Source organism: Rhipicephalus microplus, chromosome 4 (assembly GCF_043290135.1).
Source record: "Rhipicephalus microplus isolate Deutch F79 chromosome 4, USDA_Rmic, whole genome shotgun sequence".
Lineage (NCBI taxonomy): Eukaryota > Metazoa > Arthropoda > Arachnida > Ixodida > Ixodidae > Rhipicephalus > Rhipicephalus microplus.
The window spans coordinates 45,653,236-45,673,775 of NC_134703.1; the positions used below are offsets into that span (position 1 = coordinate 45,653,236).

Here is a 20,540-nt window from a genome sequence, read left to right on the forward strand (position 1 = left end):
TTCAGCTGAGCGCCTCCCTTCGTAGCCTAAGAGGGCGCTACGAGCGTCGTGTACATCAGTCACGGCTGCATCTGCTCCCACAAAAACGCCGGATTGCCCCGGAACTTCTCTTCCTGCCTCCAAGATTCCTGTGCGCAAGGTCAGTAAAGCTGCTAAGACTCTTTTGCAACCAAAATCTTCGGGACTTAAAGCACAGAAGCGAAAAAAACCCCACAACGAGGACGCGCCCGGGGTACGTTCAAGGCTAGGCCTAACAAAGCACCCGCGCCGACCCAACACTGGCGCGGGCGCAACGCCGGCTACTAGTGACCCCAATGCCGAAGTGCCCATGATGCTGTCCGCGTTCGACATGGACACCACACCACCTTTGAGTGCAACAGACAAAGCACACGTGTTTTCCATGCCTGCACCGCTTGCAAGTCATACGTTCATTACTACAAAAATAGGTGTAGGAGACGACAGGGGCAGGAACTATCACTTGGCTGTGTGTAAACTTATTTTGCCATATTTGGCGGAATCTGAGTGACAGCCGTGAGGTACGATTGGTGCTCGCATTTTGCATGCAGGTTGTGTTGCATCTTGTTATTGATTTACGTGCTCAGGACCAAGTAGTGCTAGCAGTTCATTTGTTTGGTTCCTCACTTGTCAAGTTTTTTGGCGCACTCTTCACTTGTTCAGCTCAGTGGTCTCTGGCACCCTACGTGGTCAAGGCAGGCGGCTATTGTCAGAGCTCTCTCACCTTCCTGCGAAGTCCATCACCTGGCACACATCACAATCAGGTAGGCATTTATTTCACCGTTATCGATCATTACCTATCTTATAAACAGTTATAAGGTGCACTCGCATGCCACAGCTCATACGAGCTAGGCATGTAACATGTCTGTCGCTATTATAAGGTGAATAATGAAACACGTGTTTGCCATGCTTGCATCGCTCATACATACCTTATTACTAAATTAGGCACAGAAAACAGTAGGGGTAGCAACGGTAACATTACTGTGCGTAGGCATATTTCAGTGCATTTTGTGGATTTTTAGTGTCGGCTATGAGGTACGACCATAGTGCTCGCACGCTGTGTTGCACCTTTATTGAGTTGCGCATGCAGGAAGCAGTACAGTGAACAGTTTAATTCTTCGGAATTATATGAAGCATTGCTTGCACTCAGCAATAACGGCATTTTTCCTTTGTTAGTGTCACTTAATTGTATTATTGTGGTGAAGCCTGCTGTTGAGTTGCATCTTTGTAGTTTGAGGATGTCACAGGTCTGTTTGTGCACGCACTCATTAGTGATCTCCTCGGTGCCCATGCACATGGCTGTTATAAGGTGCACTTGTAAGCCGGATCAGCAGGAGTCTGCTGTCACGTACACACCAGGCGTGTACGTGTCTTTGTCGTCTTATCGAGCGCAGAGAAAGCACTCGTGTTTTCCATGCCTGCATCGCTTGCAAGTCATACGTCCATTACTACAAAAATAGGTGTAGGAGACGACAGGGGCAGCAACTGTCACTTGGCTGTGTGTAAACTTATTTTGCCGTACTTGGCGGAATTTGAGTGACAGCCGTGAGGTACGATTGGTGCTCGCATTTTGCATGCAGGTTGTGTTGCATCTTGTTATTGATTTACGTGCTCAGGACCAAGTAGTGCTAGCAGTTCATTTGTTTGGTTCCTCACTTGTCAAGTTTTTTGGCGCACTCTTCACTTGTTCAGCTCAGTGGTCTCTGGCACCCTACGTGGTCAAGGCAGGCGGCTATTGTCAGAGCTCTCTCACCTTCCTGCGAAGTCCATCACCTGGCACACATCACAATCAGGTAGGCATTTATTTCACCGTTATCGATCATTACCTATCTTATAAACAGTTATAAGGTGCACTCGCATGCCACAGCTCATACGAGCTAGGCATGTAACATGTCTGTCGCTATTATAAGGTGAATAATGAAACACGTGTTTGCCATGCTTGCATCGCTCATACATACCTTATTACTAAATTAGGCACAGAAAACAGTAGGGGTAGCAACGGTAACATTACTGTGCGTAGGCATATTTCAGTGCATTTTGTGGATTTTTAGTGTCGGCTATGAGGTACGACCATAGTGCTCGCACGCTGTGTTGCACCTTTATTGAGTTGCGCATGCAGGAAGCAGTACAGTGAACAGTTTAATTCTTCGGAATTATATGAAGCATTGCTTGCACTCAGCAATAACGGCATTTTTCCTTTGTTAGTGTCACTTAATTGTATTATTGTGGTGAAGCCTGCTGTTGAGTTGCATCTTTGTAGTTTGAGGATGTCACAGGTCAGTTTGTGCACGCACTCATTAGTGATCTCCTCGGTGCCCATGCACATGGCTGTTATAAGGTGCACTTGTAAGCCGGATCAGCAGGAGTCTGCTGTCACGTACACACCAGGCGTGTACGTGTCTTTGTCGTCTTATCGAGCGCAGACAAAGCACTCGTGTTTTCCATGCCTGCATCGCTTGCAAGTCATACGTCCATTACTACAAAAATAGGTGTAGGAGACGACAGGGGCAGCAACTGTCACTTGGCTGTGTGTAAACTTATTTTGCCGTACTTGGCGGAATTTGAGTGACAGCCGTGAGGTACGATTGGCGCTCGCATTTCGCATGCATGTTCTGTTGTGTCTATTGATTTGCGTGCTCAGCAGTTCATTTCTTTGGAATTGCACGACACATTGCTTACACCCGACAACATTGCGAATTTGCACGTCACTTAGCCATACTACTGCTTAACTGCAGCTAATCCAGCATGGGAGTCCTTGTGTGTACCCAAGAAGTTGGTGTATGGCAACAGAATCAAGCGATCGCATATGCGAAGTTTTGGGTGCCCTATCTTGAAGCCACCCATTTCCATCTCTTGCGCGTACTACTGGCAGGCTACGGTGCAATTCATACTTGGTATCAACTGTTTGATTAGTCAATATATCACAAAAAGCTTTAAGTAATTGTTTAAAGTAATTATGTTTCAAGCTAAAATTTTAAAGTAATTGTATTCAATATTGGACCTGGCTGCACTTGAGAGGCTGAAGCTGCTTTCACATATGTGCAAGATATGAACATCTGTTGTCAACATTAGCGATATAATGGATAGCATTACTTAAGTTGTGAACATGTGTAATGTTGGAGCATATGCTAAGCTCACTTTTGACTGCACATTCAGGAATAGCCTTTTAAGAGACCCAAGTTGCGCAAGTATGGGTGCAGTTTTCTGTAGAATTTGTGCAGTTAATGTTACAGTCTCCGTCATTATTTCTTTTCCTTGCGCCGCCTGCTTCAACTTAGTTTAAACATTTGTAGCAGGTCAAGAATATTTATATTCACTGTGCTCTTATATAGAGGACTGCTTAAAAAGCATTGGCTAATGTTCATATGAAATTGAACATAACCTGACATGCTAACCAGATATTGGAATGATTCTACTATTGTAGACTGTAAGGTATTATTACCATTGTAGCAGTGTTTTTATTATAAAATTGGGCGGTCTGAAAAAGTGCACAAGCCAGTGAATGTAATTTAGCAAAATAAGTGCTCTACCTTCATTGCAGCCATAACATCAATGAAGAATGCCCACTTGCCGGCATTGCGCACAGACATTTTCAACATTGACCGACTACTTCGAGCACTACCACTATCACAGCAGTGTGTTGGGCGGTGCCCTTTGCCCTTGTGAGCCTTGTGGAGCTTTGTTTAAAAACTATCAGAGCCTAAGAAGTCACGTCTTCAGACATCACAAGAAGCGATGCAGCAAACAGACTGATGATGCGTTTGTCTGCTCTGTGTTGTCATGCGGGGCGAGTGTGCCTACTCGCACGGAGCTTCTTGGTCACATAGCTGCCCATCTGGAGAGTGGAATTGATGCTGTTATGTGTCCTTTTGTGGGTTGTGGTAGTGTGCTGAGGTCAGCAGGTTCCTTCAGAACACATGTTTCAAGGTATCACCGGGGCAAAACTGCAACACAGTGCACGGAAGTACCTGAAATTGAATCCAGTTCAGATCAAGAGCACAGTAGCACACCCCCTGCTGATGTTGGAGATAACTGTGAAAGGGAGTCTGGTTGTGACAGCGATTTGCCGCTGAACCCCTTTTTTTTTTTTATAGTGATGTCATAATCGTGGAGTGCACGCCATTTTCCTGCTCATATGCTTTGGTGTTTACAAAAACAAAAGGAGCCTTTTTTATTTTGCAAACAAAATCTGTTGCAATCAATGCTCTATCTCGTCCACTTCTTTTTTTCTTGTCTATGTGGTTTACGTCCCTACCTTTCTTCAGCCTGAACCTACTAGCCAACAACATGTTCTAGTAAGCTGGTGCAGTAGTTTCAGGGTGGTATTCCCCACCAGTCTGTTTTTTGTCTTCTTTTTTTGGCGTGTCACAGCTGTTGCACTCAATTGTAGGGTGGTAATATAGTTCTACATTTCAATCAGTTTTCACTTTAATATCTCTACAGATGAATTCATCTATTATCAAGTAACTGTTATTTACTTTGATTTTTGGAATAATTGCAGGAAATCTTCCAGGAGAGGATGGCGGCCTGTGCGCCTGCATTATTTCAGATGATGGAGGAGGCGCCGACGAAACATACTATGGAACTGGTGGTGCGCGTGAGAGACGAAGGACAAAGAGAAAAAGCAGTCCAGGTAGCTGTGCTACCATTCCTCTGCGCGCATTTTAAGGAAGACAAGAACTACCTTTACCAAGTATTTGAAGTAAGTTTCACTTTGTTGCATTATGTTAGTACAAAACTGGACAGTAACATCTTTTCAGAAAGTGATGTATTGGTTTGTTGAGAACAGCTTTAGGTTCTAGATTTTATAGAATACAGTCGATCCCGGGTATATCAAACTATGATATATCGAATTATTGGCTATATCAAAAAGTTGAGAGATCCCCTTGAATTTCCCATGCAAAAATACGGGACTGCTGTACACATCTATCGAACTCACGCACAGCAGAACATCCGCTAAATTGAACTCTGAGCCACGCTAAAGCCCACAAATTGCATTTTTCCTAACAAATAATGATCATTTATAGCCACAATTCGACAAGTTCCGATCCCTTTTCGCGTGCAAGTGACTAAAAGGGGGTGCTGAAAAGTGAAACATTGAAACTCCATCTTGCTGATCTAGCTCGTTGCACAGCACTTGTGAGTGCACCGGTATGCTTGATGTGCGATCTGCAGGTTTTAACGTGGGGGCATGGTGATGACCGAGGGCACCAAAACGAAGTGGAATGACTTAAGGAAGTTTAGTGATCTCATTGCGATGTTCGCATTCAATCGTGTATGATGGCATGTGGGACTGAAAAGCGTGGCCTTCGAGATGTGCAACTTCATGAGGTATTTTGGTGCTTCCGGTTTTAGAACGCTCATTTCGGAGGCTACGCTTTTTTCTAGCTTTCCGCACCAAAGCAACAGCTGTCGGTTACAAAATGACAAAGCCACAAGTGACATCGCTATCACCAACATGCTGACGGTGGGAGCTTGCTCGTTTGTGGGCAGCATCGCCTTTTGTGGCTTGTGGACCTGTGTACTTCTCGCCTCGTTACTGATAAATCATCATTTGGAAGTCGGCGCTACACATTGATACGCTCGTAGCGATAAAAATCATGGCTGGTGCTAGGAGCGACCTCAAGTAAAGCACAGTCGTGAACTGTTTCTTTGCGGGCTTTGTGCCAGGTGACGACTTTGAGTGCGTCATGACTGCTGTCAAGGGCGTACAATGCCTCAGTAAATTCTATGCCTTGTTAGTGTTTTCGGGCACCATCTCGGACAGCGAGCGGCTTCATTGGAGCAGAAGACGACGTCGCTGGTTCTGACTGCATGGATGCCGAGATGATGCCCAATGTTGACGGTGCCGTGGAATTATTGCTTTCGCCACCAACGCTCTACGGAGCTTACATTGGCATTCAGTGCCACTCAGCGCTGTTGTGGCCGAATGAGCTGAATTTGCTTACTTGGAAGGGTCCAGTGATATTGAGGACAACTGAAACTTGGTGGCACGCAAAAAGAGAGAAAAGTTTACAGACTATTTTCAAGTGAAATGAAGTGCGATAACTTGCAAAAGTAGATGTTCAGGCCTTGTTCTTTATCATATTGTGAGAGAATCATTCTTTAAGTGCTTGTTAGGATTTCAAAAAACTGTTTTTAGGTCTGAGATGCTCTAATTTATGCCTTAAATACACATATTTTGTGTTTCGACTCATCGATATATTGAACTACATATATCGCGATCCCCTTCGAGTTCAATATATCTGGGATCGACTGAATGCTGTGCAGGTTTTTAGCACAAAACAATAGCTTTTTCAGTTGAATTTTGTGAAAAAAGCTGCTTTTGTATAAAGGAAAATTAAACTTTGACTGCTGAAATCAGTTTTCTTCTAATTTCACAATTTCTGAACTTTGAGCAGACTTAACTTTTTTACACTTCTTAATCGATGTATTTTCTTCCCATAAAGAACAAGTGCAATGCTACCGTATGAGAATTTAGTGACCGCTGCAGCAAAATTTTTTGACAGAACAAATATGCTAAACATCCAAAAATACCTAATTCATGAATTGCTGGACACAAGTTAAAAGGAGGATAGTGTAGCTTTGCATATCTTTTGCCTTTGTGCTTCATTTTAAGGTAATTTTGGTGGCTTTGTACAGCAGCATTATTCATTAAAATTACACCGGAACACGCGCTTTGTCACAAGTATCAGCATTTGAAGATAGTGTAAAAAAAAGGCAATTTTCAATTTTTTTGTGGAACTTACTTTGGTTATCCGCATTGTGTCGTAGTCACAAAAATGTTCTGAAAAAAAAAATACACTGCCCTTGAGCCAACAGTTAGTGCGGGCAGGTGCCATTGTTTCATCAGAGCCACTAGGATAGGGAGTGAAGTCCCCAAGCATCCGACTATAAAGTTCACAGAGTGAATGAGAAGGAACGTAGCGCTGTGAAAAGTGAGACTTCATGCAACAAAAACTGTGTTGGGGCATGGTGCACGCATGGTGAACCACAGTGCACAAACTTGGTTTACTAGCCTTTTTCAGGCTCAATGGGAAAAAAAGTGTTTGTGTGCAATCAGAGTGCTCCACATGCACAAAGCATTAGTTTTTTGCAATGCACTGCAGAACAATGTTTCTCGTCACTTTGGCTGTAGTGCCTCATTACGACGCAGTGAGGAGGGCACTAAGAATGGGAATAGGCCAGAGTTGTTGCAAGATGTTGCTCACTTTGTCCCTTGCTGTCGCACATGCAAAATAATTTTAAGCAATACTATCACCACTAACATTGATATATTGACCTGCAATCATTCAGAGTTGTCTATGATGTTGCTGTAATCCAAAGAGAAAAATGAATCAAAATGTGAGCAGGTTTTTTTGCGTGCTCGCTATCCATTCTACTTTGCTCTAAAATTGTTCCAAGTTTCAAGGCTCCTAGGTAGGTAATTTGTACTTGGTGCACACAGCCTGCAATAGACCAGGAACCATGGTGGAAAACGGAATTGCAGGGATCGCATCTCTGATTTATATATTGGAATGGCCGCAACTGTACATATCTCTTTGTGCTTTTGTGTACATGGGATATTTTTGCTCATCCAGGAGGGAACAAGCATCACTGAAAAGCTTGCCGAGTTGCCATCAACGCCTACAATCATTGCACTGGGTGAGTTCCCTTGTCGATATCATTATGTGTTGATTGTTGTGCGAGGAGGTCAAGTAAATTGATGACATTTTACAACATGAGTGTGAGCCTAACTCCAGCTACAAGGTGCAGTAGATACTTATACACTTAAATAACAGATGTTGTCAGAGGAGAAGAGTGGAAGATGAGGGCAGACCTGCAACTGGGTTTTATTCAGTACACTCATGCAGGGAACCTGCGTTCATTCTGATAGTCTGAGTGAAGTATCACAGACACAATCATTGCTTTTGTTCATTAGGAAAAAAGCCTAGGCAAGCTCAAGTGCCATTGGGTCACAACTGCATCTCAATTCTTGTCTTTGCCAGTAAAGTCTGCCATGGTTTACTAAAAGTAAACAATTCGTATGCATTTAAGTTGGGCAGGTGAGAACCTTGTCTGGTCTTTATCAAGGGCTGGTGTTCCCTACATCATTCATTTATACATTGACCTGTATGACCAATGTTAACATTCCTCCATGTCTGAGTGACTTCGTTATCCTACTTGACGAGCGCACGTCGAACTCAGTGGGGTGGCACTTAGTGCAATCTTGCACACCTCATAGAGGCAATGCGGGGTCTTAGCATTTACCTTGAACGGCACAGAAGAGTAACCTTCACCCACAAACTAGCTCACCAGACAAAATGCTGTGCTTTAATATTAACCCAACTTTAACATCAGATCATACATTCTGAACATATTTACCACGAGCATGTGAAGACTTATTTTATGATTGTGCGTATTCGAAGACTGAAAAAGGCCATTGCACATTTTTTCAAAGGAAGCCTTGGAAAAATTTTGGGAGCGTACAAACCACTAGTAGGGTGTGTAAAATTGCACTAAGTGCCACACCTTTTAGTTTGTTAGTTGCTTATCAAACCAGGAGGAATGTTTACATCAATCAAACAGGCCAATATATATATGAACGGCGCAGGGAACACAAGTTGTTGATTCCTGACAAGGGTCTTATCTGCCTCTGACTTCAGTGAAAGTCCATTGATTACTTGTCAGAAACTATGACAGCCATTACTGGCAAGAATGAAATTCGGAGATGCAGCCTTGACCAATTGGCTCCTAAGCTTGCTGAGGTCTTCTTTTTTTTTTTCAGGAGGAAAATGATTGGGCCAGCGTATTTGGCTCAGATTGTACAAGAATTAATGCAAGTCTATGATGCATAGATGAGGAATTTGCAGACTGTAGCGTGTAACCATACGTGTTCTAAATGAAGCCCATTGACGAGTCTGTACCCATCCTTGTGCTCTTCTCATATGTTTCATTTGAACCACACCTTGATAACCTTAAAGGGCTCCAACACGAAAAAGGGCAGCAGGTGCGAAGGTGGCCAGAAGTCTCGCACAAGTGTGCACACAAAGATAATGAAGTTGGCCCAGAAGCTGCGTTTCAATCAGTGAAAGTGTGAGCATGAATCATACACATTTTCTGATGATATCCGGTTATTAGAGCTGAATATTATCTTGATTGTGGCTTTGCATTTTCAATTTAATTTGTTTGTAAGTATTATGAGCCTGGCGTTTTCTTTTTTTTTGTCCTTCGGAGTGTAGTCAAAATATACTGCTATTATTTCACAAGAGCCAGCACATGAAAATGCACTCTCAATTGAGATTTCTATATACTGTGAATTGTGCCAAGGACATATAGTATGTTGTGAAAAGAGAAAAATGGAAGGTTTGGCCTTAATTTTATCCTAGTTATCAATCTCACTGATGCTTCGTTAAAGAACCCCAGGTGGTCGAAATTTCCGGAGCCCTCCACTACAGCGTTTCTCATAACCATATGTGGTTTTAGGACATTAAACCCCATATATCTATCTAATCTCACTGATGCTTATGTTAAACAGGGTTTGGAAATTCATTCATCTAAACCAAGGGCATACACAGAACTTTTTAGGGGGAGGGGGCCCTTTTTGATCTGAACCAGAGGTCTGGGCAGGCAAATGGTAATTTTGCGCTAAGTATTTCATGGAGAAAAAAGTTTGGGGGGAAGGAGGGGAGAGGCACGGGCCCGGTGTGCCACCGCCTGGCTACGAATAAGTGTAGTGTATATTCACATGATGTTTCTTAGTTCAGGTCAAGCTCTTTCAGTTTTTTTACAGGATCCTCAACCCCCCCCCCCTCCCACCTCAGCATAGTGAAAAAAAACATTCTGTGATCAATAAACAGTGCTTAAAAAATTTCACTAAAGCTGCTGCTTGGGCGAGTTGGTTCATGATTAAAATATGTGCCGTCTTTTTTTGCGCTGGTAAATCTATATTAAGAAAGTTCAGCCATAATTTGTAGCTATATGTGGCACATAGAGCTTAACAGCAGAATGCAAAGTTGAAAATCAGTATAGGTATTCACCCGTGCATTCTGCTATACAATAGCAACAAATATTTCTGAAAATGTAACTGCTCATTCTGAGCATGATCAGAGCCAGTGGGAAACTTCTCAGGAGCGCCGGGCAGGCCCTATACATCCTGTGCATTTTTGCTGATTTTAGGTAGTTTTCTCAGTGACTAAAAGGGATATTCATATAATCCATACATCATTTTCTTCCAAACTTTTTGCTCTTTTAACTTCATAATATAGAATTTTTGTGAATTTTTTACCACTAGAGCTTGACTTTTGAGTTAATTGGCATCTATGAAAATTTGTAACACAATAACGGTAAAGTGCATAGCTTCTATTTTGCTTCAGTAGCTGTATACAAAAAAAATAATCAACTGGTTATCTTAAAATACATGGGAAATAATGGTAGCTAAGTAATAAAAAACTGTTTTGAGATATGGAATAAAGTTCAAAAACAGGTGAAAAGTGATCGCACTGTCAGAAACACTGTTCAATTATTTTGTTTAGTAGTTACAAGCTTGGTAATCACTGCCAAAGTCAATTTTTCGCCGTGGAGCCTCTCGCAATGCTTGTCTTGTTTTTTTTTTTTGTGAGATGTCATTCAGCTCTATCTGCAACGTATCGTCAAGTGTGGTCAACGATTTCCAGCAAATTCATTGTAGTTTGGCCAAGCTTCAATCCTATCTCAGAATAGAGGCTCGTGTGATACTACCATTATTAAATGCAAAAAAAAATATTCAATGTCGCCATTTCTAGGACTCTCACCCTAAACAAAGAAAGGAAAGATTCTGTGACTCAATTCCCATTAACTCAACACTTACACTGAGTCGTTCTCACACATTGTTATTCAGTTGCATCAGAAATATTAGTCCATGTCCATTAGAGCATACCCGTTGTCCCCATGTATATACGTGATTCACCTCGAAAGATGCTGAAAAGGCTGGGAGGTTTAACAATAAAGAGCTTGCTGGTTCAGCACCTCAGTACGTCACAGGGATTTATTCACATTAACAAGAAAACTGTACGGGCTTCAACGAAATTTACACTTCCTCAGAACCTTCTTTACCCCCAGCATCTAAGGTTATCGACAAGCACGGCAAATGCAAGGTGTAATGATGCTAGGAGCTGAAAGTGTTCCAACCTATGTATTCTGAAGGCGGATTGTGAATACAAAGGTGCACAGTGTCTTCGGACTGCTTTAGAAGTTACCCGACAATCTTCTATACACAGCTGACTCTAGACAAGCATTTTGACTTTTGTACGTCAGAAAATTAGGCCGTAAGCATAGAGCGAATGCAAGGGGCTTGCACTAGAGTGTGTTTTCACTGGCTACTTCCTTTTGGAAAAACTGGTTTTGAGCCACCAAAAATGCTGTTTATGAAAAGCACGAATGTGGATGCACAAAGGGACACCCCTCCCCAAATTGCAAAGAAAACAAAGCGATTTTTTTTTTCACATTTTGCTCTACCACGTGCCCCTACTTTTTGTATCAAGGGCCATATACATACACAGAGAAGGCATTATAAAGTGTGTGTAAGTTGCTTCTTGCATTCATTTGATCACTTGTTTTTCACATTCTTTTCAGGCATAAACATGCTGAAGTGATGAAGAATGGTGATGTAGCAAGCTACAGCACATGTATTATATGTAAATAAATTCATCTGTGTTTTGTTAATGTTGCATTATTATTTATATGGTATGCAGCAGCAGGGGTGGTTTACACACACACAGTACATAAAGACTGCATTAGTGTAGGTTGAAACAGTACATAAAATTGGACATAAAACTCAATCATGAGAATCTACAGGCAGCCACATAAACATTCCATTCCATCCCGTAAAACATCGGCTTTTCGACAGTACTGGTCAACAAAAGCTTGTGTTAGTTTTTCACAAATTAAGTTACTACCAAAACTAAGTTTATTTTATGCTCAGTGAAACAACTCTTTCCTTCAAGGCAAAGAAACTACACAAAACCTTAGTCAAGCACAGAAAAGCCATTAAACGAAACCAGGTGTTTTACTGAAGCTTCTGTTTTCATTAATAATAACGGAATAATTTACAGCCAGACTGCTCTACAGCGATCTCCGTTTATTCCTCCTCTAAATACAGCAAATTCTGTATTCCTACAAACAGAGTCATGATGTGTTTGAGATAACAGATTTGCTGTGTTTGGGATAACAGATTTGCTGTGTTTGGAATAACAGATCTGCTGTGTTTGGAATAACAGATTTGCTGTGTTTGGGTTAACAGATTTGCTGTGTTTGGGTTGACAGATTTGCTGTGTTTGGGTTGACAGATTTGCTGTGTTTGGGTTAACAGATTTGCTGTGTTTGAAATAACAGATCTGCTGTGTTCAGGAATACAGATATGATGTGAAAGAGAATACGGAAAAATGTATAACAGAGACTTCGTGATACGGAGCCTGCTGTTACTCATTTACAGAATGCCTCCGGCAACGATTTACCAGCAGCTTTTGCTGTGTACCGAGACATTTTTTTTTACAGTGTAGAATGTAGCGAAATTTCAACGTAATGTGAGACAGTTTGTGCTGGCCCGAGATTTATCAGACCATATATGCCGGACGCTTCTGCAATTTTTCAAAAATCTCACAATCAGGCCTCACTTTCGCGTCCATTCGATAAGGCTTTCTCGATCGACCTTGTCTTGTTGTATTGGGAATTACCCTCGTTCTTTGTCGAGCCCCTGCGCTTCGGCTTTAACGATTTCTTCCCAACAATCACGAGCCGATAGGCTAGGACGTCCCTGAGTCAACATCTACACTGCTGATCTCTCCTCCATAACACGCACCGAAGGGACGGTTCGGCGTTGGCATTCCGTCGCTGCAAAGTGCAAAAGAAATCACTCCGCGCATCTTGGCAGTCGGCGTCGAGAGGCTGTGACGTACAGACCAGGGAAATCTTATCGCTATCGCTGGGCAAAGGACATGCAGCGTTGTGTAGTCCCTCTCCCTGAACGTGCGACACAACGCGCCGTGCTACTCTGACTGATACTTTGAACCTCGACCCGGCTGCGGATCACCACACGGACATGGTGATTCTCGCGTTGGAAGGGCTGCATTTACGAACCCGAAGTGATGCTAAAAATATGCAGAACGCAAAAACTACAAGTTGGCCAACTATAGCTTTCAGCACACAGAACAACAACTTCATTATGCAAATGGCACGTTTACCATACTGAGCATCTTCGTGATATTGAACATGTTTATCATAAAAATAATATCTGTGGCTTTACACTCCAAAATCACGATATGATTGTTAGGGACAGGGACTATGGTGGGAGGCTTCGTAAATTTAGACTATCTTACGGCGTTTAACCTTCATGACGTCACAAAGTACACGGACTTCTAGCAAAATTTTGCCTCAGTCGAAATGCAGTCGCCGCGATCGGAATCGCACCCGCGACCTTCGGATCAGTAGCGAGCACCATCGCGGCGGACCATGTTTATCATGGTAAACGTGTTAATCATGCCACCTGGCATTCTGACAGGGCAGCTGTTCCATCTGTGTATTTGTACCGATGAACACGGATTCGCGTCCCCAAGATTTTCAGAAAAGTTAATGCCACACGTGATGTGGAAACGAAAAACCCGAAGCCTTTCTTTGTAGCTGTTGCACCGGTCTAGTATGTCCAAAATTTTTGGCGAACCACACATGAACAGACGAAAATTGCGCGAAATAACATAGTGAAAAAGGAGCAGACCAACACGATCAAGCAACCATTTTAGCCAAATAACAGCTATAGTATACTTGAAATTAAGCTACTTGCAACGTAACAGCTACTTGCAACGTAAGCGTCTGTGTTGTTTTGTTTAACTTTCTGCATCTGTTGCTTCGCGCGCTACCTTCATGATATAAACGTGCCAATTAACTGGCCGGAATGCCAACCTTGGAATAACACCCATTGTAACACCTTCGCAAACGCGCTCTGCGTGTCGTATACATGCCGTATGAAATGCTATAGATTGCAGCGCCACACTGCAGGCTATCCGAGTAACGATGTTGCTAAGCGCGCGGGACATCCGCTGCGAACGACGGTGGCGCAACAAGAAACGTGCGCTCAGGCTTTTCTGCGACGAAACACGAGTATCTGAACCGTGTACGCGACGGGAGACCGATGCGCACCTGAGAAGAGGATGACGGCGCGCGCCCGGATAGGACAGTATCCATTCACAGCAACTGCGCAGTTACATTCGGCTGGCCAAGAACGGAAACCACCCGACCTTTGTTCGCGACGTTTCCTCTATGCGATGGAGACCGCTGCATTCTTCACCGACGTCCTCCGTTGAAAAATCTACGCGGAGATGATTTACGTGTTTGAAAATTGAGGGCCGGTATTACGAGAAACATCTTGGGCTAAAAAAATTTTCGTAAGAAAGCATTACAGCCAATTGCACAAGCGAAGCCTCGTGACCAATCAGAAAACTCGCTTGCGAACAAGCAGTTCTATGCTGTGGACCGGATATCGTTCGTATAATAATTATCTGCGGACTTCGAGATGCATGCTTTCACCGCAAGCAGCTTTGGCCTTTCCAAGAATGAAGTATGCATTCCGCGTGTCACGTTTTGCCCACAGAACAAGTCGGTCGACTCGCTTACTGCCTATTAACTAATGTCGTTTACGGGCGCGCGAGCTTGCACGAAATTTGCAGCATATCACATTTAGTAAATGCTCATGAACCGTCTTGCAGCGTCCATTTCCACGTATCTTTCTACTTCTCATCTGTTTCGCCCTTTACCACCACGCCCAAACGTATATACGGTAGCGAGCTAGATATTTCTGCTTTGGTTGCCTTTGTCGCTTTACTTTCGTACATCTTTCTTTCTCCGATTTTCAGAATGCGACAGCGATTCATTACATTGTGTCTCGCGAGAAAATCGTACACAGAGCGCCTTACTACTAAGCAGCCTCGATAAAAAAAAAAAACATGAAGCAAGGCGTTCGGAAGCTTACAAGAAGGCTTTTGTTTGTACGTAATGTTTTCTCCGGCTGTTGCTACGCCGTCGGCGGCATCAAAGAACCCCGTTTCAAGATCTGCATGGCGTGCATCTAGACACTCACGTCGTGCTTGAAGTTGGCGCTCGGTGCTAACGAGCGCCGGCTGAGCCGGCGGCAATTCCAGTGCACTCCCAACCGAGCACTTGCCGGTTTTACCGCGGGCACACACGGATCTGCAGCGTACAGCAAACCACGCAACAACGCCTTGCGTTTCCAATACAGCGCCGTTTCATTTCGTCGTAGGTAAATCCGTGAAAACGAAATTTCAAGGCGGCGTTAATGAGCTGGTGACATTTTCTTGAATGAACACCGATATACTCGTGCGCTGTGCGATTGAACAGAATTTAATGATTACCATGTGATCACAACCTGTCGGAGGTGTGGAGTGCTTTTCTTGTGGAACGCCGCGAAGTGGACTGTAGTACATTTTAGCGTGCCCCGATATGAACGATGTGCCTCAATAGCGGGGTATTATTCCTGGCGCATAATGCGCGCCGGCTCTAAATTTGTGCCTAGTCGGCCAAATATACAGCACGAACAGACCCGATCGCGGATTATGACTGCATCCAAGTACTGCCATCAAAGCTCCATGATTTCTTTTCATGCAACTCCTTGACAGCCATTTAAAAATTTGCTAGATTATAAGCCGCATGTAGCGATTACAAATACCAGGTTGAGGGTAAGATGAAGGTTTTTAGCGATGCTGGTGAGCGCCAGATATCGTTGAAGCCAGTGCTCCGAAAAGGAGACTTGTATTCTTCGGGGTATCAATACGTTGTTGCTTCCTGACGAAAATAAGTCCCTGTGTCGAAACGTTATCTTCAACGACATCTCGCACCTCATCATTTTCTGCCTTGGTTCCGCAACATTCTCGACGGGCTCCCCTGCGACACGGGTTTACGTCAACAGTTCTGTGTTCGGCCACCCAAGCTTTACGCTTCACGACGACGGGAGAATGTACGTGTGACAACTGAAAAACTACCACTTGTAAAAAAAAAAAACTAAGAGAAAAGTGCGAACCAGCTCTCTGTCTGCGATAGGGTCGTGGCCTCGTGTTGGGGGCCTTGTTTACACAATGGGGCGGTATCCTCGCTATCAGCAGCGTTCCACCACGTTCACGTGCGAGATTGTGGCCAAACACGCCCTCACACCAAGAGCGCACGTGACCGCAAGCCGAGCGAGAACAGCTGGTGTTATAGCCCGCGAGGTGACTCACGGCATTAGGCTATTTCAGGGCGAGCGGAATAAACATCGATGAAGTGCATTCCTGTGGCCCGTTCAAGGCCGGTTAGACGTTGAAAGAAGACGTTACTTTCGTGTTGTATTTTTTTTTCTCCATCTTTCATTTATTTCTGCCAGTGTACACAAAAAGAACGACGGTTGAAGGATGAGAAATAAACAAATAGTAGAGAGAAATGGGAGAAGTGTTTGAATGTTAAGAGTTATCGTCGAGCAAGACAAAGTACGATTCGCGATGGCCACGACCGACTTGGTCACCTTGACAGCCAGCTGGCTATATACAATTACGACGGTAACCAGCTTACAGTCAACCCGCCGCGGTGGTGTAGTTGTGCTGGTTTACTGTTCACCCAAAAGTAGCGGGATCAAACTCGGGAGGCCGCGTTACGATGGATGTGGAATGGCCGAGGCCTACCTGTACTTAGGTGCACGTTAAACAACACCAGGTGTTCAAAAATTTTGAAAGCCCCCCCCCCCCCCATAATACGTGCTGGAGATAAAACTCCAGCAATTATTATTAACCTTCACTCAAACTTACTTTTAATATTTGCAAAAGTAAATTACATTCTAACTTCTTGTGTTCGTAGTACGCAATTATTGGCGACACCCGTGAAATGCGCAGTCGAAACCGGATATATTGAATCTGAAAGGGTCCACGAAAAACTGTTTATGAATGGGTAATTCATAAATAAAACACTTGATAAGTCAATGACGTTTTCGCAGGTATTTTTTTAACGTTTCACCATACACAATAATTTGTTCCATGAGGCTTCTATACCTACGGGTTCTGTTTTATGCGGCAATGTACTACTTGACATTACACTACACGTAATGTAAATAAACAAGCAAACGAGTGTTACGCACGGCGTGGTGCGGCACCTGTAAGAGGATTCCATCTCAGCCAGAAGCCTGCGAGTAACGTGACATTAGAACTAAAGCTATACCGGTGCTGATAATTAGTTAGGGCTTTGGGTAAGCCACCTCTGACAACTGGTGGCAGCGCTGAGCTGTATAAGATCATGTAAAAATAGACTGCAGCTCTGGAATCGATACAATACAGTAAGTCACATATGTGATGACACTTCTCCATGAACTGTGTACTGGTTACCTCGCGTTAGTGTCGACGTTCATATGGTCATTTATTTTAGGCTTCTACAGAACCAACGATGGTCAGCGCAAGTTTTCCCGGGCACTGACGAAAAAAATGTATAGGCGAGCGATGCATGGTATCGATTGCTACTGCATAGCAACAAACGCTTCAGCCTCAATCACAGAATGCAAATAAAGGCTAACAAGCATAATTTTTATATTTGAAAAAAGAAGATAAATAACCTTCCACATCTGTTGGCCAAGAGCACAAGAAGCATTCGAAAATATAGAATGATATACTTCTTCAGGGAGAGGCTAAATTGAGTAGGTAGTCCTAACTGAAAGATACTTTGTAATGTAATATGCATCAGTCGCGAAAAAATTTCTGGTGGTTAACACAGTGAGATTTCGTAAAAAGAATTTTCAAAAGTGGTGGTAAGCTTTTGGAAAATGCACATGCGAAATCCGCTATCTTATTAAAAGCCGAGCTCCAAAGAAAAGGCTATGACCTATCTTGAGAGCGATACCTTTTGAATTGAAAGATTGTAGTAGTATGTGCAACAGTTACATACTACTCATATTGTTGCAACAGTTACATGCGTTTGTACTTCAATCTATACAAGTAAAGCGGGATGCACATAGTCTCAAAATTAATTTCTTCGTAAGCTTCACACGAAATAGTACTATAGTACTCCCGCGACTAACACAATAGCTCATGGCCTCAAGAGAAAAACGATTTTTGTGTATTAGTAAAGTGAACTTTCACAACCACGAAAACATCCCTTTTACCGTGACAAGATATCTGGTAAACGAGAAAACGCGCGATATGCAGGGGGAGACGCCACAATGAGATTCTCGCACCAAAAATCCGTTACGTAGAAAATTTTGACGGCATCCAATGAGTCTTGCGTAGCTTCTAATGAATAAAAATGAAGTACATTGTCACCTTTGGACGTAATAGACCTAGCGTGAGAAAATTCAGAACATATCAGCGAGCCAATGTCGTGAAAATAAGAAAAATACATTTTAAGGTTACTGGCGTAACGCACTAACCTTTTGGCGCAAAATTTGAAATTGAAACTTCAACCTTAATTCTATCAGATAACGAGGAAGCTATGATAGTGAAAAATTATAATATTGCATTTCTCAGTGTGCAGATTACCAATGTGAACCAAGTCGTTGTTGCTGTTTATTGTCCCTTTGAAATGGGTAGGGAAGTCGTATACCAGATATTACTTTGACATAAAATCTTTGTTCCTGTAACACCGAGCAGCACATTCAAAGCTGCTCAATGCACGCTTCAGGAAATGAAATCTTCGGCTAACCTTTCTTCTTGGCTTCCCCAGCTCTTCATAGAAATGGGGCCAGGCGAGGAGCTGTGTAGTACATTTGTTAGACGTCCAGAGACTGGGTCCACGATGAGCTTGGGGTTGGCTGCCTGCGCGCACGAGGAACAAAATAAGGCAATATCAGACACGGAACCAGGGAGCAGCCTACTCGTTATCTCGAAGCCAGCACAAACAGCATCAATGAAAAAGCCCACTCCCTTGCCGTATGTAAGCACGCGATAGCGGTGGCAATCATTGCATCCTTCAGGATCATCATCCGCAAGCGCTCCTCACCATTGGTCCCCGCCATTGATGACAATATGTCCAGAATTGCGTTTTGCTAGTACAACATGATGATTTGTTAATCAGGATTAAGATGATCCCTGGGCTGTTTATACGAGAGCAGATGGAGGAACTGAACAGTGCTCTACGACACTTCAACAATGTCTGCGGTATACAAAATAGCACAAGAACTGCCATGTGAATCATTAGCTATCGTTGTTCAAGATTGAGAAGCTGTAACAGCTACGCCGAGTTTGCTACGTTTCGCTGAAAAGAAAAGAAATAAGAATACAATCGTACATTATGCATGCCAGGTCGTTAGCACAACGAGGCATTTTTCTTGCACCTATTTCCCCTACCCCAGTGCTGGGTAGCAACCAGGATGCCAAAATCTACTTAACCTCCCGGCCATCCTTTCTCTCTCTCTCTCTCTCTCTCTCTCTCTCTCTCTCTCTCTCTCTCTCTCTCTCTCTCTCTCTCTCTCTCTCTCTCTCTCTCTCTAAGTAAACACGTTTTATCATTTGTTGGCAATCTATGCTAGTTTGATGGGAATAGACAGCACTGCTTTCTTGAACTTATACTGTTGCTTTTACTGCCAACGCTTTGTTCGCATTCATAGGTGCACTACAGTGAAGTATTTAACGCGAGGACGTTCAAAACGTTTGTTGAAAACCCCCGCTGGACACGACTGCAGTTATTAGCATATAAGACAAGAAATATCTTACGTAGCATGCGCTTCATGTCATCGTTTAAGGTAATTGCGTGCATACAGGGAAATCACCACACGTTCTCGCTAGCGCTTTCTTCACATTGTATCGCTAGAATGCGTGTTATTGTCGCACGTCTGCCGGCTGTCTCATCGTGCAGCTTTTTCGCTGCATTTGCAAATAAGACACACACGGTGATGTTGTTGAACATAAGCAAGATGGCTTAGCAAATGAGCAACAAGTTTAAGGACCAGAACATGCGCTTCGTTGAGTCAAAGCCAATGAAAGTTTGGACTTCGTTGCAATGCACGTTGAGTGCGAGTCTGTGGGTACCTTCATACGTACATAATGTGATCAGCGCCTTTGGTTACGGGGATGTCTAGACCCCACGGTAATAGCCAATACGGTGGCGTTGATCCTTGTCGTTACAGTCAGAAAGCAGGCTGACTCTATAATTTGCCGGCTATATGCGCGAGATATCGCCAGTTATCAAGAAGTAACTCTCGCTAGCGTATCTATCTATCTATCTATCTATCTATCTATCTATCTATCTATCTATCTATCTATCTATCTATCTATGTATGTATGTATGTATGTATGTATGTATGTATGTATGTATGTATGTATGTATGTATGTATGTATGTATGTATGTATGTATGTATGTACGTACGTATGTATGTATGTATGTATGTATGTATGTATGTATGTATGTATGTATGTATGTATGTATGTATGTATGTATGTATGTATGTGGTGGTGGTGGTGGTGGTGGTGGTGGTGGTGGTGGTGGTGGTGGTGGTGGTGGTGGTGGTGGTGGTGGTGGTGGTGGTGGTGGTGGTGGTAGTGGTTAGAAG

General features: G+C 43.2%; 2 protein-coding genes across 2 annotated transcripts in view; one reads left to right on the top strand and one right to left on the bottom strand.

Moving 5' to 3' along the window:
- Positions 1 to 20,540, bottom strand: part of LOC142814256 (uncharacterized) — an 87,876-nt gene that overhangs the window by 53,969 nt on the left and 13,367 nt on the right. Inside the window, exon 2 of the mRNA XM_075892684.1 lies at positions 18,694 to 18,806. Within this exon, the coding sequence (XP_075748799.1) occupies positions 18,694 to 18,806 (113 nt within the window). The remainder of the gene's footprint in view (positions 1 to 18,693; positions 18,807 to 20,540) is intronic.
- LOC142814255 (uncharacterized) lies at positions 967 to 11,697 on the top strand. The gene is made up of 4 exons (XM_075892683.1): positions 967 to 1,808; positions 4,517 to 4,717; positions 7,596 to 7,659; positions 11,608 to 11,697. Exons 1-4 carry the CDS (start codon positions 1,590 to 1,592, stop codon positions 11,625 to 11,627), a joined length of 504 nt encoding a protein of 167 aa, XP_075748798.1. The 5' UTR covers positions 967 to 1,589; the 3' UTR covers positions 11,628 to 11,697.